At 40.6% G+C, this 14,120-nt stretch overlaps 2 protein-coding genes across 2 annotated transcripts; both read right to left on the bottom strand.

Annotated features, from left to right (window-relative positions):
- Positions 1–23: 23 nt before the first annotated feature.
- Positions 24–4,136, bottom strand: rida (reactive intermediate imine deaminase A). Its single transcript, XM_030064572.1, has 6 exons — positions 3,984–4,136; positions 3,072–3,177; positions 2,687–2,741; positions 2,530–2,598; positions 1,166–1,221; positions 24–809 (listed from the first exon to the last, which is right to left on the bottom strand). Exons 1-6 carry the CDS (start codon positions 4,046–4,048, stop codon positions 753–755), a joined length of 408 nt encoding a protein of 135 aa, XP_029920432.1. The 5' UTR covers positions 4,049–4,136; the 3' UTR covers positions 24–752.
- Positions 4,137–4,713: 577 nt separating this feature from the next.
- Positions 4,714–13,992, bottom strand: stk3 (serine/threonine kinase 3 (STE20 homolog, yeast)). The gene is made up of 11 exons (XM_030063296.1): positions 13,804–13,992; positions 12,947–13,027; positions 12,531–12,659; positions 11,880–11,994; positions 11,209–11,373; positions 10,801–10,968; positions 10,426–10,563; positions 9,750–9,875; positions 8,829–9,030; positions 8,466–8,659; positions 4,714–8,104 (listed from the first exon to the last, which is right to left on the bottom strand). The coding sequence occupies exons 1-11, from the start codon at positions 13,824–13,826 to the stop codon at positions 7,946–7,948; spliced, it is 1,500 nt and encodes a 499-aa protein (XP_029919156.1). The 5' UTR covers positions 13,827–13,992; the 3' UTR covers positions 4,714–7,945.
- Positions 13,993–14,120: the final 128 nt, after the last annotated feature.

The raw sequence follows: 14,120 nt of genomic DNA, 5'->3' as shown, positions 1-14,120 counted from the left end.
TTGGCTTTGATTTTTTTTTTTTTTGGACCATGTTTGTAAGAAGGCCAAGGATGTAAGGTTTGTCCAATTGATGCTGATTAGCAGTATAAATTTCACATGAGCACACACGATGTCAGAGTAAAGACGCGAGAGCACGTTTTTTGTCTCCAATGTGTCATTTCTCTCTAGGGAAAAAATAGTTAGAGCCGTGATATGGTGTAATAAATGAAACTACATCTAAATGCTTTTTTTGGTAAATGTCTAATTATATTTTATGGATGTGGCATTTATAAAAGAAAAACAACTTGGATTTGAGCTTTTACTGCATTTATTGAATAATGATGTAAGCTTTGTTCTGGCCCAAGAAGGAGATGAGTTACCAAACAAAGACGTAAAAACAGGAAGTTTATATGACATGATATCTGGCCGCTTTAGCCGAGGAATGCTGGACCTTAATATTGCTACAACCTCCCATCCTCAGGTTTACCTGTTAAGTGCTGTGGGAAATCAGCGCAATCTAAATGCTTGTTATTAACTGGTTTTACTCTAATGGTCACTGGTAATCATTGATTTTCCTGTTCTAAACATGAATGTGGAGAGAGAAAAGGATAGGGACCAGTGGACAAAGAAGTTTGTTCCTCGTTCCACCGAGAAGGAAACATTAAATCACCAAGATCCAAGTTTGGTCTTTCATGTGTAAACTTGTTTCCATGGTGGAGCTATAAAGTCACGTGATGGTTAGACTACAGCTTGTGTGTGAGGGGGTCGGCCAGTCAGGAGTCTGAGAGGGGGCCGAGCACGGCAACGGCCTCGATTTCCACCAGTCCACCCTAGAGAGAGACGGAGACACAGACGAGGCGATTACGTCAAAGGGCATTTTATGGTTTACAGCCAACTGGTTAGCCTTTGGTTAGTCTTTCTATATGCCTGTCAGCAATAAATTGTTATTAATTCACACCATTTTACACTGACATCAGAAACAGCTACAAATCCAGAAGTCAACATGGCTAACACTGTGACAGACATTCACTGGAAGTTCAAGTTTGGTTTGATGATGATGGGAAGATACATGGCTCAGATGGGTGTATGTGTATCATATTAGTTTTTCTACCTTCCTGTGTATTTATGAGCAACATGTACTGTATCTAGGGCAGTGGCGTACAATAAAGTTGTTTTTTTTACTTACTCTGGGGAGAGCAGCAACTTGGTAAGCAGCTCTGGCGGGGAAGTTTCCGCTGAAAACTAAAAAGGAAAAACACATACATTACACTTCAATGACCTTAGAAGCCCGGCAAAAGACCTCCAATGCAAGCATCTTAGCTGCTAATGGCAGCGATGTGGCAAACAATCCCCCAAACACAGTGGCATTAACAAAGCTAGAGCTTGTATAGTAAATATAAACTGGACTCTGAGATCTACAAATTACACCTGAGTACTGTAATTGTGCAGTATTATCCATTAAAAGGGGTTGGGTATAGCACTTGCTTTGACAGGGGGGGGCTTACAAAAAAATTAACCACACAGTCAACAGGGTTCCTTTAAAGATAAGTACTTTTTAAAAAAATATAAAAGCAAATGGAAATGGAGTTCCTAGCATTTTGTTTATTATTATTATTATCATCACAATTGGCTGGTTAATTTCCCATTCAGCAAGGTGAGAGTCCCCCCTCCATTATTAGTGATGAAAACACATATGACCTTGGTTCAGAGGGGAAACATGTCCTCTAGCCCCCCTAACCAGGGTCAGAGAGAGTTCCCTGCTGAGGGTGTGGGGGTGGGTCGGGGTGGGGGGGTTGCAGGGTTGCAGCCCTGACCTGCAGCTGAGCCACGGCTCTGTCGCAGGTTTGGCAGAGCCGGGTTGGGTTACATCTGTGTGCCTACATGGAGGTGTCCGCTTACAGCTGTGTGGGCACCGCAGCTTCCATTACACCTCTCCGTTGTGATCGAACAGGAAACGCCGACAGAGCGGTGGGGGCTTGTGTTCATATGGAGCGGGGAACAGCTGACTGCACATGTCTTTAAGGTGGAGGAGATGATCATATGACCTTGTCAGCAGTTATTTTCTCAAATATGTTACAGTGCAATATGAGAAGTGGGGTTCACCATTGACTTGGCAACGGGGGCAAATGCACCGAATGTCATGGGGCTTGAGACAAGACTTTTAATTTGAAGGCCAGTTTCCCTAGTCCCCAATCATAGCTTTGCGGTGATCATAATGTCCTGCACAGAGAAAGATGTGGTGACGAGGAGCTGCACTTCATCGACAGGTTGGATGAGACGAGCCCTGAACCCTGCAGTCACGCAGCAAACACATGAACTGTTTTAGCTGGTGTCATGTGACGAGAGCACAATAATTATTCTTATCTGTAATTTATGTAGTTATGCCGGTGAATCTAGCAGGCTGTTGTATGACTGACAAGAGTTTGGATAGTGTTGTGATCCATTGGGTGTTGAATCATATGGGGAAAGAGTGCCCCCTTGTGGACACTCACATTCTCCATTACAATGCTGTTTCATCAAACAGAAAAAAATAAAAATAAAAATACTTACATGTCTTGTAGACGTCGTTGACACTGTTAAAGTCATTGATATCTGCCAGCAGCACGGTGGTCTTCACCACTGAGACAGAAAAGAGAAGATATTTAAAGCACATTAGAAGTGTGAGCAGCAGCTGAACTATAACACTGGCATGATAATGAGATCTCACCATTGCTGAAGTCACAACCTGCAGCTTTCAGGATCTCCCCCATATTGACGAGCGCCTGGGGGAAGAGATGGAGCGAGGGATGACATCATGTCAGCCATCTATCAATCACTTATTCACAGCTCAGGCAGGTTCATTTGTAAAAGACAGTATCATTTTTAAAAATCACCTCTCAAACCTTTCTGTTACCATAAGACCTTTACATTAAATTAAATCGAACCAGTGGCATTGAGTGACTTTTTCAGACAGCTATCCAAAGTTGAGAAATTAAGTCTAAATTAAAACTTCATCAAAAACATATACTTACAATTAAAAGTCTACGCTGTGAGGTCAAGTGGTACTTGATCAAGTTCAGGTCAGTTTATACCTGAATCCCTCTGATTCTCACCTGTCTGGCCTGGGCCTGCACCCCTCCGCCCACCAGCTGACCGGAGGCGACATCCAGCCCCAGCTGACCAGAGATGTACATGGTCCTGTCCGCAACCACCGCCTGACTGGACACACACACACACACACACACACACACACACACACACACAATGTTAGATGTATTGTACATTTACATACATGTGAGGAGAACACTTACAGAGTGGGATGAAAACAGTGTAAAGTGTGATGTAAGAGCAAACTTGTTCATTATTCTAAAATGAATGGGGGGCCTGCAGTTTCTATTTGCAGTTTGCCTGCTTTCTCTTCCAAACTACCAAACTAACTCCACCTACTGGCAGCCTATTGGCCGGAGCAGGAACACCCCTCGTTTTCTGTAGTAGCCCTATGAATGATGACGAATGAGAGCAATTAATTTAAGTAGAGGGGGAAAAAATGAAAGAAAAAAAAACTTTTCTTATGCATAATAGGTAGGATTTAAATTCAAGCAACCGAGAAATTAGGATTTAAGTTAATTGCCCCCTTTCTCTTGGCAGCCGGGTAATGCCAACGTGAAGCAGGCAGATTTTTTTCCCACAGAAATGACATGCCTACCTGTAGATGCCCTGTCTGATCGGGGCTTTTGGTGTATAAGGAATTTGTCGGCGAATCGTTGCCATCGCAGGTCTGCTGTCTGCTGTCAGAGAGACTTCCACCCTGCACCGCTGCCACAGAAAACCTTTGACCCTTACAGTTTCTCACTGGTTTACCGAGGCTTCACGGGCTCAGCCAGGTAAGTCAACCTTGTACTATGACCTGCCTCTGGTCAAATATTTGACTACGGTCCGACACTCATTCATTCAGATGCACGCTGATTATAAGGGCACCACGTGTCGCTATAAATAGAATAAAAACTGAGATTTGGTTTTCTTACCTATAAGGTCCAATAGCAGCCGGGGCTGAAGCTGTGTTGATGGTCTTCCTACTAAGTGCAGACATGTTTCCCTAATGTTTTGTCTCTCTGCACACTGGAGTAGCTGTGAATGAGAGGAGGGTGAATCTTGTGCAACTTCTTGAAAAGAGACAGGCAGTGACCGTACTGTTGGTCAATGGGAGCATATTAATTTTTAGGGACGAGTCGGAATTTATTTATTTTAGCAAGGGAGATAATATTTTTTCACAAACTAGTATTAAAAAGTGGAATCAGCAATCGATGTTCAACAATAGTGTATGTCCTTGTTATAGCGCACAAGGAGCATGCAGACTAAAAAAATAGATGCGTCAGTATTGGGGCATTTACGGTAGCGACAGGTGCTTTGACTTGGGCCTCTGAACACATGCCCTCTGTTTTTATGTCAAAGATAAGATATAAGCATCCGATTACGGCTGCGATCGCCTATAAGGAATCTTTATTACTTGCAGTTTTTCCAACCTTTATAAAGTATAACAAACAAATGATAATAAATTAGAGTTTTAAAACATATGGTTACATTCCATTCTTCACTCTCACTCAGTACATGTACATATAGTGGAAACAATCGTGACATATAAGAAATAAAATCATACAAAAAGATTATCCAGATCATTATACTGAATATGGCAGATACTTGTCAATGTGATTTTTTTTTTTTAAATGGACAATTTACTGTACAGAGCAAACAGTGTTTGTGAAAAGCCACCTTCCAAATTGACAGGCCTCTTACCTGTGCAGCTAATACAGTATCATTCCACTACACAGCAAACATGACTATAAACATGCATAGTCTAAAACAAGCAGAAATCAAACCATATATCTGACAAAGGGCAAAAATATCAACAGCCAAATTAGCTACCATATTTAAACCAGTGTCACAAAAATAAAAATAAAAACAGCAAACAAGTTTTAAAAAACGTTTAATAAATAAGTGACTTTAAAAAAAGTTGACAATGCATTACAGATTTAAATATGAAGTGAAATGCATTAATAAATCACAAGGTTAAGTCATAAAGAGCATATTAATGATTTCTGTGAAAGCGTTGGTCGACCTGGTCCTGTTGGGTTGAATACAACATTTCCAGCAAAGCAAAAAAAAAAAAAAGTTTGAAAATACTTATCAAAAACAAAAAATAAAACATAATGCAGCATCCAAGACAGTGAATTAAAATCTGGATTCAGGTGCTGAAAATATTATGAATTATTTTGGCCACATTATTGATCAGACAAGCGCTGCTTGTGTAACAGTTCCATTTAAAAGATCATTTATTTATTCATTTACCATTTAAGTAATATGTTTAGGTCAAAACTGGAGATAATAGTATGAATGTAACAGCAACCTACAGGCAAATGGACATGACCCTTTACTGCAGGCATACATGAATATAGTAATATAGACAGTCATAATTTGCTGAATGTGTCGTTATTAGCACACATAACTCATAGCCTTCTTCAACAGCCAAACAAAATTTCAGCCATGATGGGCAGTTTCCTTCACAAAGAGACTCAACATGTCACTAGTTTGCTACTATTAGGCAAATACGGTTTTAGGAACTATAATATCTTCTGCGAATAGATGGGAATGATAAGAATGTGTCAGCCTTTATGCCCGAAACTGAAGAGGACGATGTCACACCACACAATAAATCACTGATCTGGATAGCATCAGGAAAATAAACATTTCTTAGCTGTCAAAATGTAGCTCATGTCCAACAAACATGAAGCACTGAGCATGAACATGTGTCGTGTGTCAGGCACCTTGAGCCATTTCCTTCATCAATAACGTCACACCTCAACATCAGGAAACTATTGGCCATTTCTGGTGTAGAGAAATAAACAACATGGGCAGAAATAGTTTGCTGAAACATGTAGGTGAACAACAAAGAGGTTTTGTTCAGGTGTGTTGAGGTCAGCTCCGTTCTACCCAAGTATAATAGTCATTATCTTTAGTTTATTATCTAAATCTCTGGTCAGAAGAATGTGTTTGTCCTGAAGCAAACTATTTTACGGTACCATTCAGGCCCTGAACTGGTCCTTACAGGGTTCCCACGCTTCCTGGAAAATCTGGAAAACCTTTAAATTTATACGCTAGTTTTCCAGGGTCCAAGTTCAGCTGATCATATTAAAGATTTCCTGAGCTCACACTATAAATTTTCAGTGCCCAGTCATACCCAGCGGTCATCTTTTGTTGTTCTGAAGTATCACATGTGTAAGTCCAAACAGGCCAAAAACACAAAACAGACACTTTGAACAAGATGCCGCTTTTGCATAAAAGACTCACTGTTTGCATGTTGTCAACACATTTGCGCACTGCTGGTGTGTAAACTTGTTACTATACATAAACATGTTATACAACGTGTAATCTGAGAATTTGGCCACTTTGTCCATCTTATATCATTCTAAGACAACTTTCTATGAGTAATGGCTAACTTGTACAAAGGTCATTAAATGTGTTTTTGAAAAATCCTGGAAACTGACTTCCTTAAGAGTGGGAACCCTGTTTACATGTCAGATGCCTCTAGGTTTGGTTAAGATTCCCTGGCCAAAACTCCCTTCTGAACCCAAATACGAAAGTCTTATCTGAATCTTAAGTATTTAATCTTTGTCTATTATAGTTTGCAACCATTCCTTAAGGAATTTAGAGAAAATATAATTGTTGCAAATTTTTCCAGCAGTTAAAACTAAAATACAATCTCTGCAATAATTCTGGATTATGGAAATTAGAGTATCAGAGTAATGAATTTCTGCTCTGTATTTTTAACAGTGGATCAACTTGCCTAGGCAATGACTTAAAGTGTATCAGCGGGCACTGAATGAGTGTGTGCTCAGAGAGGGAGAGAAAACAGGGACGTTATGAGGCACTATAATACTTGGAGACTGCCAACAACACTGGTGCGCTGGATGCATGATGAAGTTCAGAACTTCTTACGTGAATAAGAAAGTAAAAATAAAACACATTTAAATAAATGAGAAAAGACTAATGAATATAAATTCAAATTTTTATGGTCCACAAATGATTGAAGACATGCATCTTTGCCATTCACAATTTTAGCTATTTCAGTCCATTTTGACAAACATTACCGCTTCCACAATCCACTTATTCCAAACGAGGAAACCGGCTTAACCAGTCAACTACTTGGGTTTATTACATTGCTTTTTTTGTTTCTTTTTTTTTTTTTTTTGAAAACCAGGTTTCAAAATTTTTAAGGCATTCTCAACTTAATTGTCATCATCTTGATTGTCTTTGGTCATGGACGAACCTCCACAGCTTTTGTTGCAGGCATTTCCAAACTTGGTTATGAACTATACTTACATCAAAAGTGAAAAGTTCATGGAAGAGAGACCGCTGGTCATTGACCACGCTGCTGCATGCCCCTGCTGCTGCAAAAAGATAGAAGGAATGTTGGCCTGAGTGTCTTGGTGGATATCCTTCCTCACTGTTAACGATGGTTTCCAGAAAGTTGTCAGCATGTTATGAAGAGTTATTTCACTAGGGAAGAGGAAGTGCATTTTATGACTTTTAGATGAATGATGGCCAAGGCTTGGTCCTCTTGTTGGCTGAGGTCTTGAGGGTCATGGGAAAATAACTTCACAGTAACTGTAGAAATGAGAGCAAACAGACTGGGGTGGCTCTTAACCAGTCCAAAGATGGATCAGAATGGAAAAATAGGTTTGTCAAAGTCTGTGAGCATGGATTTCATACAGGAGCTAAAATGGATCCACCACCATGGGCCACTATAAAGGCCAAATGTTGTTTCCTCCTTTGCAGTCAGAAGTCAGCAGTCAGTCAGTACCGGGTCAGAACAGCATTGGGCTTCCAAAAAGAGTAATAAGGTCATCTAAGTTCCTCTGAGTCAGTGAGACACAGATCAGTTAATGCTTAACAGGTGGTTTTGGGCAACCCAGGCAAAGGGAGAGGGCACTCAGAAGTTCTGCTGTCGTCGCTTCTTGGCATCCATGGCATCCAGAATGGGCTGCCTCTTGGCAGTGTAGCGCTGCCTGAGCTCCTCAATTTCTCGCTCCATCATGGGGTCCAAAGCAGTAAGGCGCATCTGCAGCTCCTCAAAGTCCAGGTTCTTCAACTGGGAGACAGGACATGAATACAAGCACAAATGCACAAAACAGTGGAAAAGGGATTACTCACTCATGACACACAAACTACACACCTGCTTGGCCTTAAATGGCACAAGAAAAAAAAATTAAACTGTACTCTGAAAATATAGAGTGCTGTGTCACACACTATGAAAATGCAACTAAAATTTACGACAAATGGCTTTCCTAAACAGTTGTACTAGCACTGAAAGAGCAGCATACACATGCCTATGATCAATTTTGCATTTTTCAGAAAAGTGCTGGTCTATATAAATTTAGTCCAAATTATTTTTGCAAAAAATACTCCAATAAGTATGATACCACTACAAGCTCTTGCAAGATGCTACTCACAAAGTCAAAGTCTCCATCCTGTGGCACCTTCCAGTTGTCAGGGAAAACATTCTTGGCCTGGATGTGGTAGCCGGGCTGCTCCTGAGGCTGGTTGTGGTTGTAATTCTCCTGCTGCTGGGCTGCTTTGTTAGAGTCTTGCTTGTCAAAGTAGTCCATGAAGGATGGGCGCAAAGGCTGCTGGGGGGTGGCATGTCCTGTGGAGGAGTAGAAGCAAAGCTTGTTAAATTTATAGAGGGACACACTTTGATCACAAAGTGATCTCACAGAGGCCAGACACATGCCACAGTGTTAGAAACCCAGTGATGATCTCAAATTGATGGAAAAACATTTTTGGAAGATGATGACATTATAATCTGTGCTCACTCCTCATGGATCCCTGGTCTTCCTCCTCATCTTCCTCATCACTGTTGATGACCATGGTGCCGAGATCTGACTCCAACATGGTGCTGCCATGTTCGATCATAGTCTGTGCCCCGTCACTCATAGTGCTGGTAGCTCGCATTGTCCCAGCGCCCTCCGAGCCTGACTTCACCATGGTGTGAGAGTCCACCTCCGTCTCCTCCTCCTACAGTACAGACATATGAAATCTGTTGGGTCCTTTCAACAAAAAGTGCATTACAGTACTTGCAATTTTAGTATGGGTAAACTAGGTGGGATTTTTAAAGCTGTTCAGTTTTTCAAATTCTCAAAACTGAAAGTATGAGTATACTTAAAAAAAGAAAAAAAGGAAAAAAAAAAGATTTTGAAGATGTGACCCTTAATCCCTACTACAACATCGCTGAAACAAAAGACTGCAAATAAACTCCCCAAGCTTTCATGAAACTAAAGTGAGATGAGGGTTATGTGATACGTAAAAAATCAAATATCACAATATCTTTGAGAAAGTAAGAATTACATTAAGTTATTAAAATTCATGAATGTTTTGATCTGAGTAAATGTAATTGGGAGTTTGTGTTTCAGTACTACTTTGCTTGTCCTCTTCAACAAAGAGTACATAATTGGTGTCTATTGAAACTGAGTTACTTCTTCAGCTGTGTCGTGTCTCCAGTTTCACCAACATAGAGACACACTAATCCTCATATTACTGGCTGCTTAAATTATTTACACAATAAATTAACATGACAACACACCACTTAGGTGAAATCAACAACTTTTTTTCCAGTGGGTTACCATTCGTTCAAATGGTAGCCATATGTACAAGCTTAATGTTATAATATCATAATACTACTTGCCCAGGTTTGCATGATTACAGGAGCCTTGCTGGTAACATCCTGGTGTACGTACCGAGTTATCGTCCTCCTCCTCCAGCTCCCTCTGCTGTTCCTGCTGCCTCTTGGCCTTCATCTCCATGGCTTCAGTTATCAGGTCCCTCAAGATTGTAACTGGCTTGGCCTGGCTGATGAAGGGGTGCTGGACATTCACAGCAGAAAATAAGATATGTGGACTATGTTTTATCAGGGTTACAGTTAAGGAACAAAGGAATTAAATGAAATGTAACATGTTACAGTAATATTTTAGTCTGAAAATTTGTCATACCTCTTGTCTGGACGCTTTACTCTTACACTTGTCATTAGCTGTTGCTTTTTATTTCAAATGATTTAGCAATGTGCACTAAATGCTAAACGATTTTTTTTTTTATGATTTATTTGTCCTTCTGCTTCCAGAATGTTCTGGCAAAAAAACATATGCTCTTCCTTAATGTGTCATCAGTTTGACACTGACAATCTGAATCATCCAAAACAACTCAAAAAAAGGATGACCAACACTGCACTTCTCAGAAAAGTGGCCACTTATAAAAGCATACAGTATCCATATAATATGCTATATGCTGTGACTATAGGTGCCTCCATTAACATGTTTCTACATCAGTCTTTGTTTACCACTGTGTACAACAAAGCATGCATTTTCATTCCCGTGTCTGCACATTTATGTCCAGGCATGTGTGTGTCTCTCCACCGACCTGCAGCAGCTGTGTGGCAGTGGCTCTCTGCTCTGGATTCTTGACCAGACACTTCTTGACAAAGTCTGTGAAGTCATCTGTCCAAAGCTCTGGCTTCCTGAATGTTGGAGGAGGGTTGGTGGGAATCATGAAGATAGCCTGGTGGAACAGAGAAAAAACAAAAAGTGTAAGATGGAGTGAGAGAAAAGAGAGAGAGAGAGAGAGAGAGAGAGAGAGAGAGAGAGAGAGAGAGAAAAGCCAAGAGAGATTTATTGTCACATGTTTGTTTTCTTGGCACTCTACCCCAAACCACCCTGGACTATGGTGGCTGGGCTCTGACTGTTACAGTTAACAATCATCCCCTTCTTCAACCAGCCCTGCCCAATTCAGACTTACCCTCATGGGGTGGATGTCTGCATAGGGGGGCTTGCCCTCTGCCATCTCTATGGATGTGATGCCCAGAGACCAGATGTCAGCCACGCAGTTGTACCCAATCTCCTGGATCACCTCCGGGGCCATCCAGAAGGGAGTCCCAATCACAGTGTTTCTCTTTGCCATAGTGTCCTTCAGAAAGAAAGAAAAACCCAAATGCCATCATGCAGTCACTGCAAATATAAAGTGTCTCTTACTACAAGTTTTTAACTCATCATTATAGTGCATGGCGTAACCAATCCTAAGAATAAATAGTATTCCACTTACTGATGTGGAATTAAAAATTAGACAATACTGAAAGCCATAACTTCCATATGCTTTGATGCCTTTAAACCCCAACACCTCATTATGAATAACAGTATATAACATTACCGTTAGTTGTCCAGCAACTCCAAAGTCTGCCAGTTTTGCATGTCCTTCTGTGTTGAGCAGGATGTTTCCTGCCTTGATGTCCCTGTGGATCTTCCTCATGAAGTGGAGGTACTCCAGACCCTTCAGCGTCGACTTCAGGATGGTGGCAATCTCATCCTCTGTCAGCTGAGGGCAGCAGGAAAGACAAAAAACAGGAGATAATTGAGATGTGAGAATGAATTAAATGCAGGATTGATTCTCTATATAATGGGTAGTAAGGCCTTTGTTTCTCTGTCAACTCTTAAAACTAGGGAGATTTCTTTTTTTAAAATCAATGTGTCCTTCTATCTTCTCAGTTTTTATTCTTATGTATGTACACTAAAGAAATCTTCTCAGCATTGATGACATTTTTTACTCAAACACCGGGCAACTGAGAAATGCCAGTGAACAGGGAACTGTATCACCACCAAAGCCACAAAACAGCAAATCCCAACATATTGGTCAACAGGTCTCCAGACCTCAGAAAAGAAGTGTGTGACTTTAAAACTAAACTGCAAAACTAAATGTTTGGTAAGGATATCAGCGTAGGATATGTGCTTTCAGCAAAATACAGAGAGAATATAGACTTTGTCCGTTAGTAAACCACTACTGCGGTCATAAGGAGCTATAACTAGTCAGTGTGAAACACCCACCGTCTTGTTGCGTAGTCTGATGATGTCGGAGACAGAGCCGGCCCCACAATATTCCATGACAATCCACAAGTCTGTGTTCTTGAAGTAACTGCCATAGTACTTCACCACATAAGGACTTGGAGGAAATGACACACAAACAAAATGGGCATCAAAACACAAGACAAAGTTCCGTTAAGCACCAAAATAGCAGAAGTGAGAAAATCACCCCATAGGTCAAGCGGAGGCAGGTCACAGCACTAGGGGCCAATGTAGCTCATAATACCTTTCTAATCTAAAACTATCTAGTGTAGAGAAGCAATTCTAAACCTGTTTAGGTCCACACTGGATGTTTTTGTTTATGCAGCAACTGGCTAGCTGGCTACAACTTTTTAGGACTTGGTCAGACTAGAATTCAAGTGTATCAAAAGCAAAATCTTTTCTGTTCTAGTCCTTGCCATCAATGTGTTTGGTAGCTGTGGGGGCAGGGTAAAGTTTGGAGTCAAGTTCCATTATCCCTTATAAGGTTGGAGCTACTTCCATATTTTGATGCTTATATCAAAAACGCACTCTGGATGATTGGGCCATACTTTTTTTTTTTTTTTTTTTTTAATTAAATTTTTTTCTACTAGCAGTGGGGGAAATTGTTTATGTTATGATATATTCCCTTCCAACCTGTCACACTGCTGCATGATGGAAATCTCCTTGATGATCTCCTGCAGGTCGGACTCCACGGGGACCTGCTTGATGGCCACAACCTGGCCGGACTCCTTATGAATGGCCTTGAACACGCTGCCATAGGAACTAAACACAAAATAACAATTTAACACACAAATTATGTCCAATGAACATTTAATAGCATATTTCTTAACAAATTTTGCCTCTAACAACTGAAAAAGGTGCATCTTTGAAAGTACTAACTACTATGTGTGTTATCCCCTAATGGACTAGAGATTTTTCCAGTCAATGCCAGACAAATAAAGTAATCCATTGTGGAAATGTGGGTTAATCAATTGTCACTAGGGGTATGCAGTTAGGCTAGTTTAGTGCTGATAATGCAGTGAAATTAGACATCAAGAAAACCTTCTTACCCTTCACCAAGCTTCTCTAAAACATCAAACACTTCCTCTGGCTGTTTGGTCAGACTGTCTTCACTCAGCTTTTTCAGCTTGCTATACAGGAAAGCAAAGAGATCCAAATGAATGTCAGTATAAAAACACAGTTTAAAGTGTTAAGTGAATACAAACAAACGGGGAAAAAATGGAAAAATCGTTAAGCAAGAACAAGCCCACATAAAAACTTATGATGTGTTAGGAGTACTTTACTTAAAGGACAACAAAATAAAGATGTTGAGATATAGTAAAACCAATTCGACCATTATAACTTGAATAAGTGGCTTGCTGCTATGTGATAAAGGCTTTATCATAAAGCTATTTATTCCTATCAAACACTAAGGCGGTGTTTTTTCTCAGTGTGCGGCTCGGCTGGCAAGAAATGTCCCGGCGTCCACATGGCTCTCTACGACACATGGCAGGAGAAAACTGAATGAAACTATTACTAAGCAACTTTTTTTTACGAATGGACTGTCTTACTTTTAATTCAAACACCCGCAAAACCGACATTCGACACTGTATCAATTCATAGTTGAACTGTGGCTAACGTCCTTGTTGACGTTACTAACTTAAAACTGAAAGGGCTACCCGTTACAGAAACGGCTGTGCTAACATCACCCGAAAACGAAATAATTATACAAGCTATTAGAGAAGTGGCTTGTCAACTCGACAAAAAATGACCTAAAAATGGACACCGAGGTGAATTAAGCTGGAAAGTTTGGGAGAAACTGGCTAAGCTAACCGTCGCTAGCTAGCCGAGCGATACAGTCGCCGTTAGCCGTTCACCCTGTTATTAGCATGAAATGAGGCTCGAGAGCAAGCGGACGTGCACGCACCTTTTGGGCGCAGAGGGCTCCATTGTTTACGACTTAAAATAATAAACACGCGGTAAACGAAGGATAAACTGACACCGTTTGGGCTAATAGTCACGATTTGAACATTGTCGACACAGTCCTTGTTGTCAAAAAGTGGTGGGCCAGCTGAGTCTTCGTCAGATGGATGCAGCTGATGGACGTTTGCAGCACAGCGCCCCCTTTGGATCGGAGTACACATAACAAAATCATGTACTAACATACTTATACTTTATACCGTACTCAAAAATCCAACAATAATTGGTACAATAAAACAGTACAGTTATTACACAGAATTAAAA

This window comes from Myripristis murdjan, chromosome 11, assembly GCF_902150065.1.
Source record: "Myripristis murdjan chromosome 11, fMyrMur1.1, whole genome shotgun sequence".
Taxonomy (NCBI): Eukaryota; Metazoa; Chordata; class Actinopteri; order Holocentriformes; family Holocentridae; genus Myripristis; species Myripristis murdjan.
This window is presented reverse-complemented; position numbering and strand designations above follow the sequence as displayed.

Coding starts and splice junctions, on each gene's coding strand:
- rida (XM_030064572.1), bottom strand. CDS start 4,048: ATGTCTGCACTTAGTAGGAAGACCATCAACACAGCTTCAGCCCCGGCT. Junction 3,178..3,983: donor GCTGCTATTGGACCTTATAG/GTAAGAAAACCA, acceptor GTGTGTGTCCAG/TCAGGCGGTGGTTGCGGACA. Junction 1,222..2,529: donor CAACGACGTCTACAAGACAT/GTAAGTATTTTT, acceptor TTTCCTTTTTAG/TTTTCAGCGGAAACTTCCCC.
- stk3 (XM_030063296.1), bottom strand. CDS start 13,826: ATGGAGCCCTCTGCGCCCAAAAG. Junction 11,995..12,530: donor ATCATGCAGCAGTGTGACAG/GTTGGAAGGGAA, acceptor ATTTCCTCCAAG/TCCTTATGTGGTGAAGTACT. Junction 9,031..9,749: donor AGGAGGAGGACGATAACTCG/GTACGTACACCA, acceptor TCTGTACTGTAG/GAGGAGGAGACGGAGGTGGA.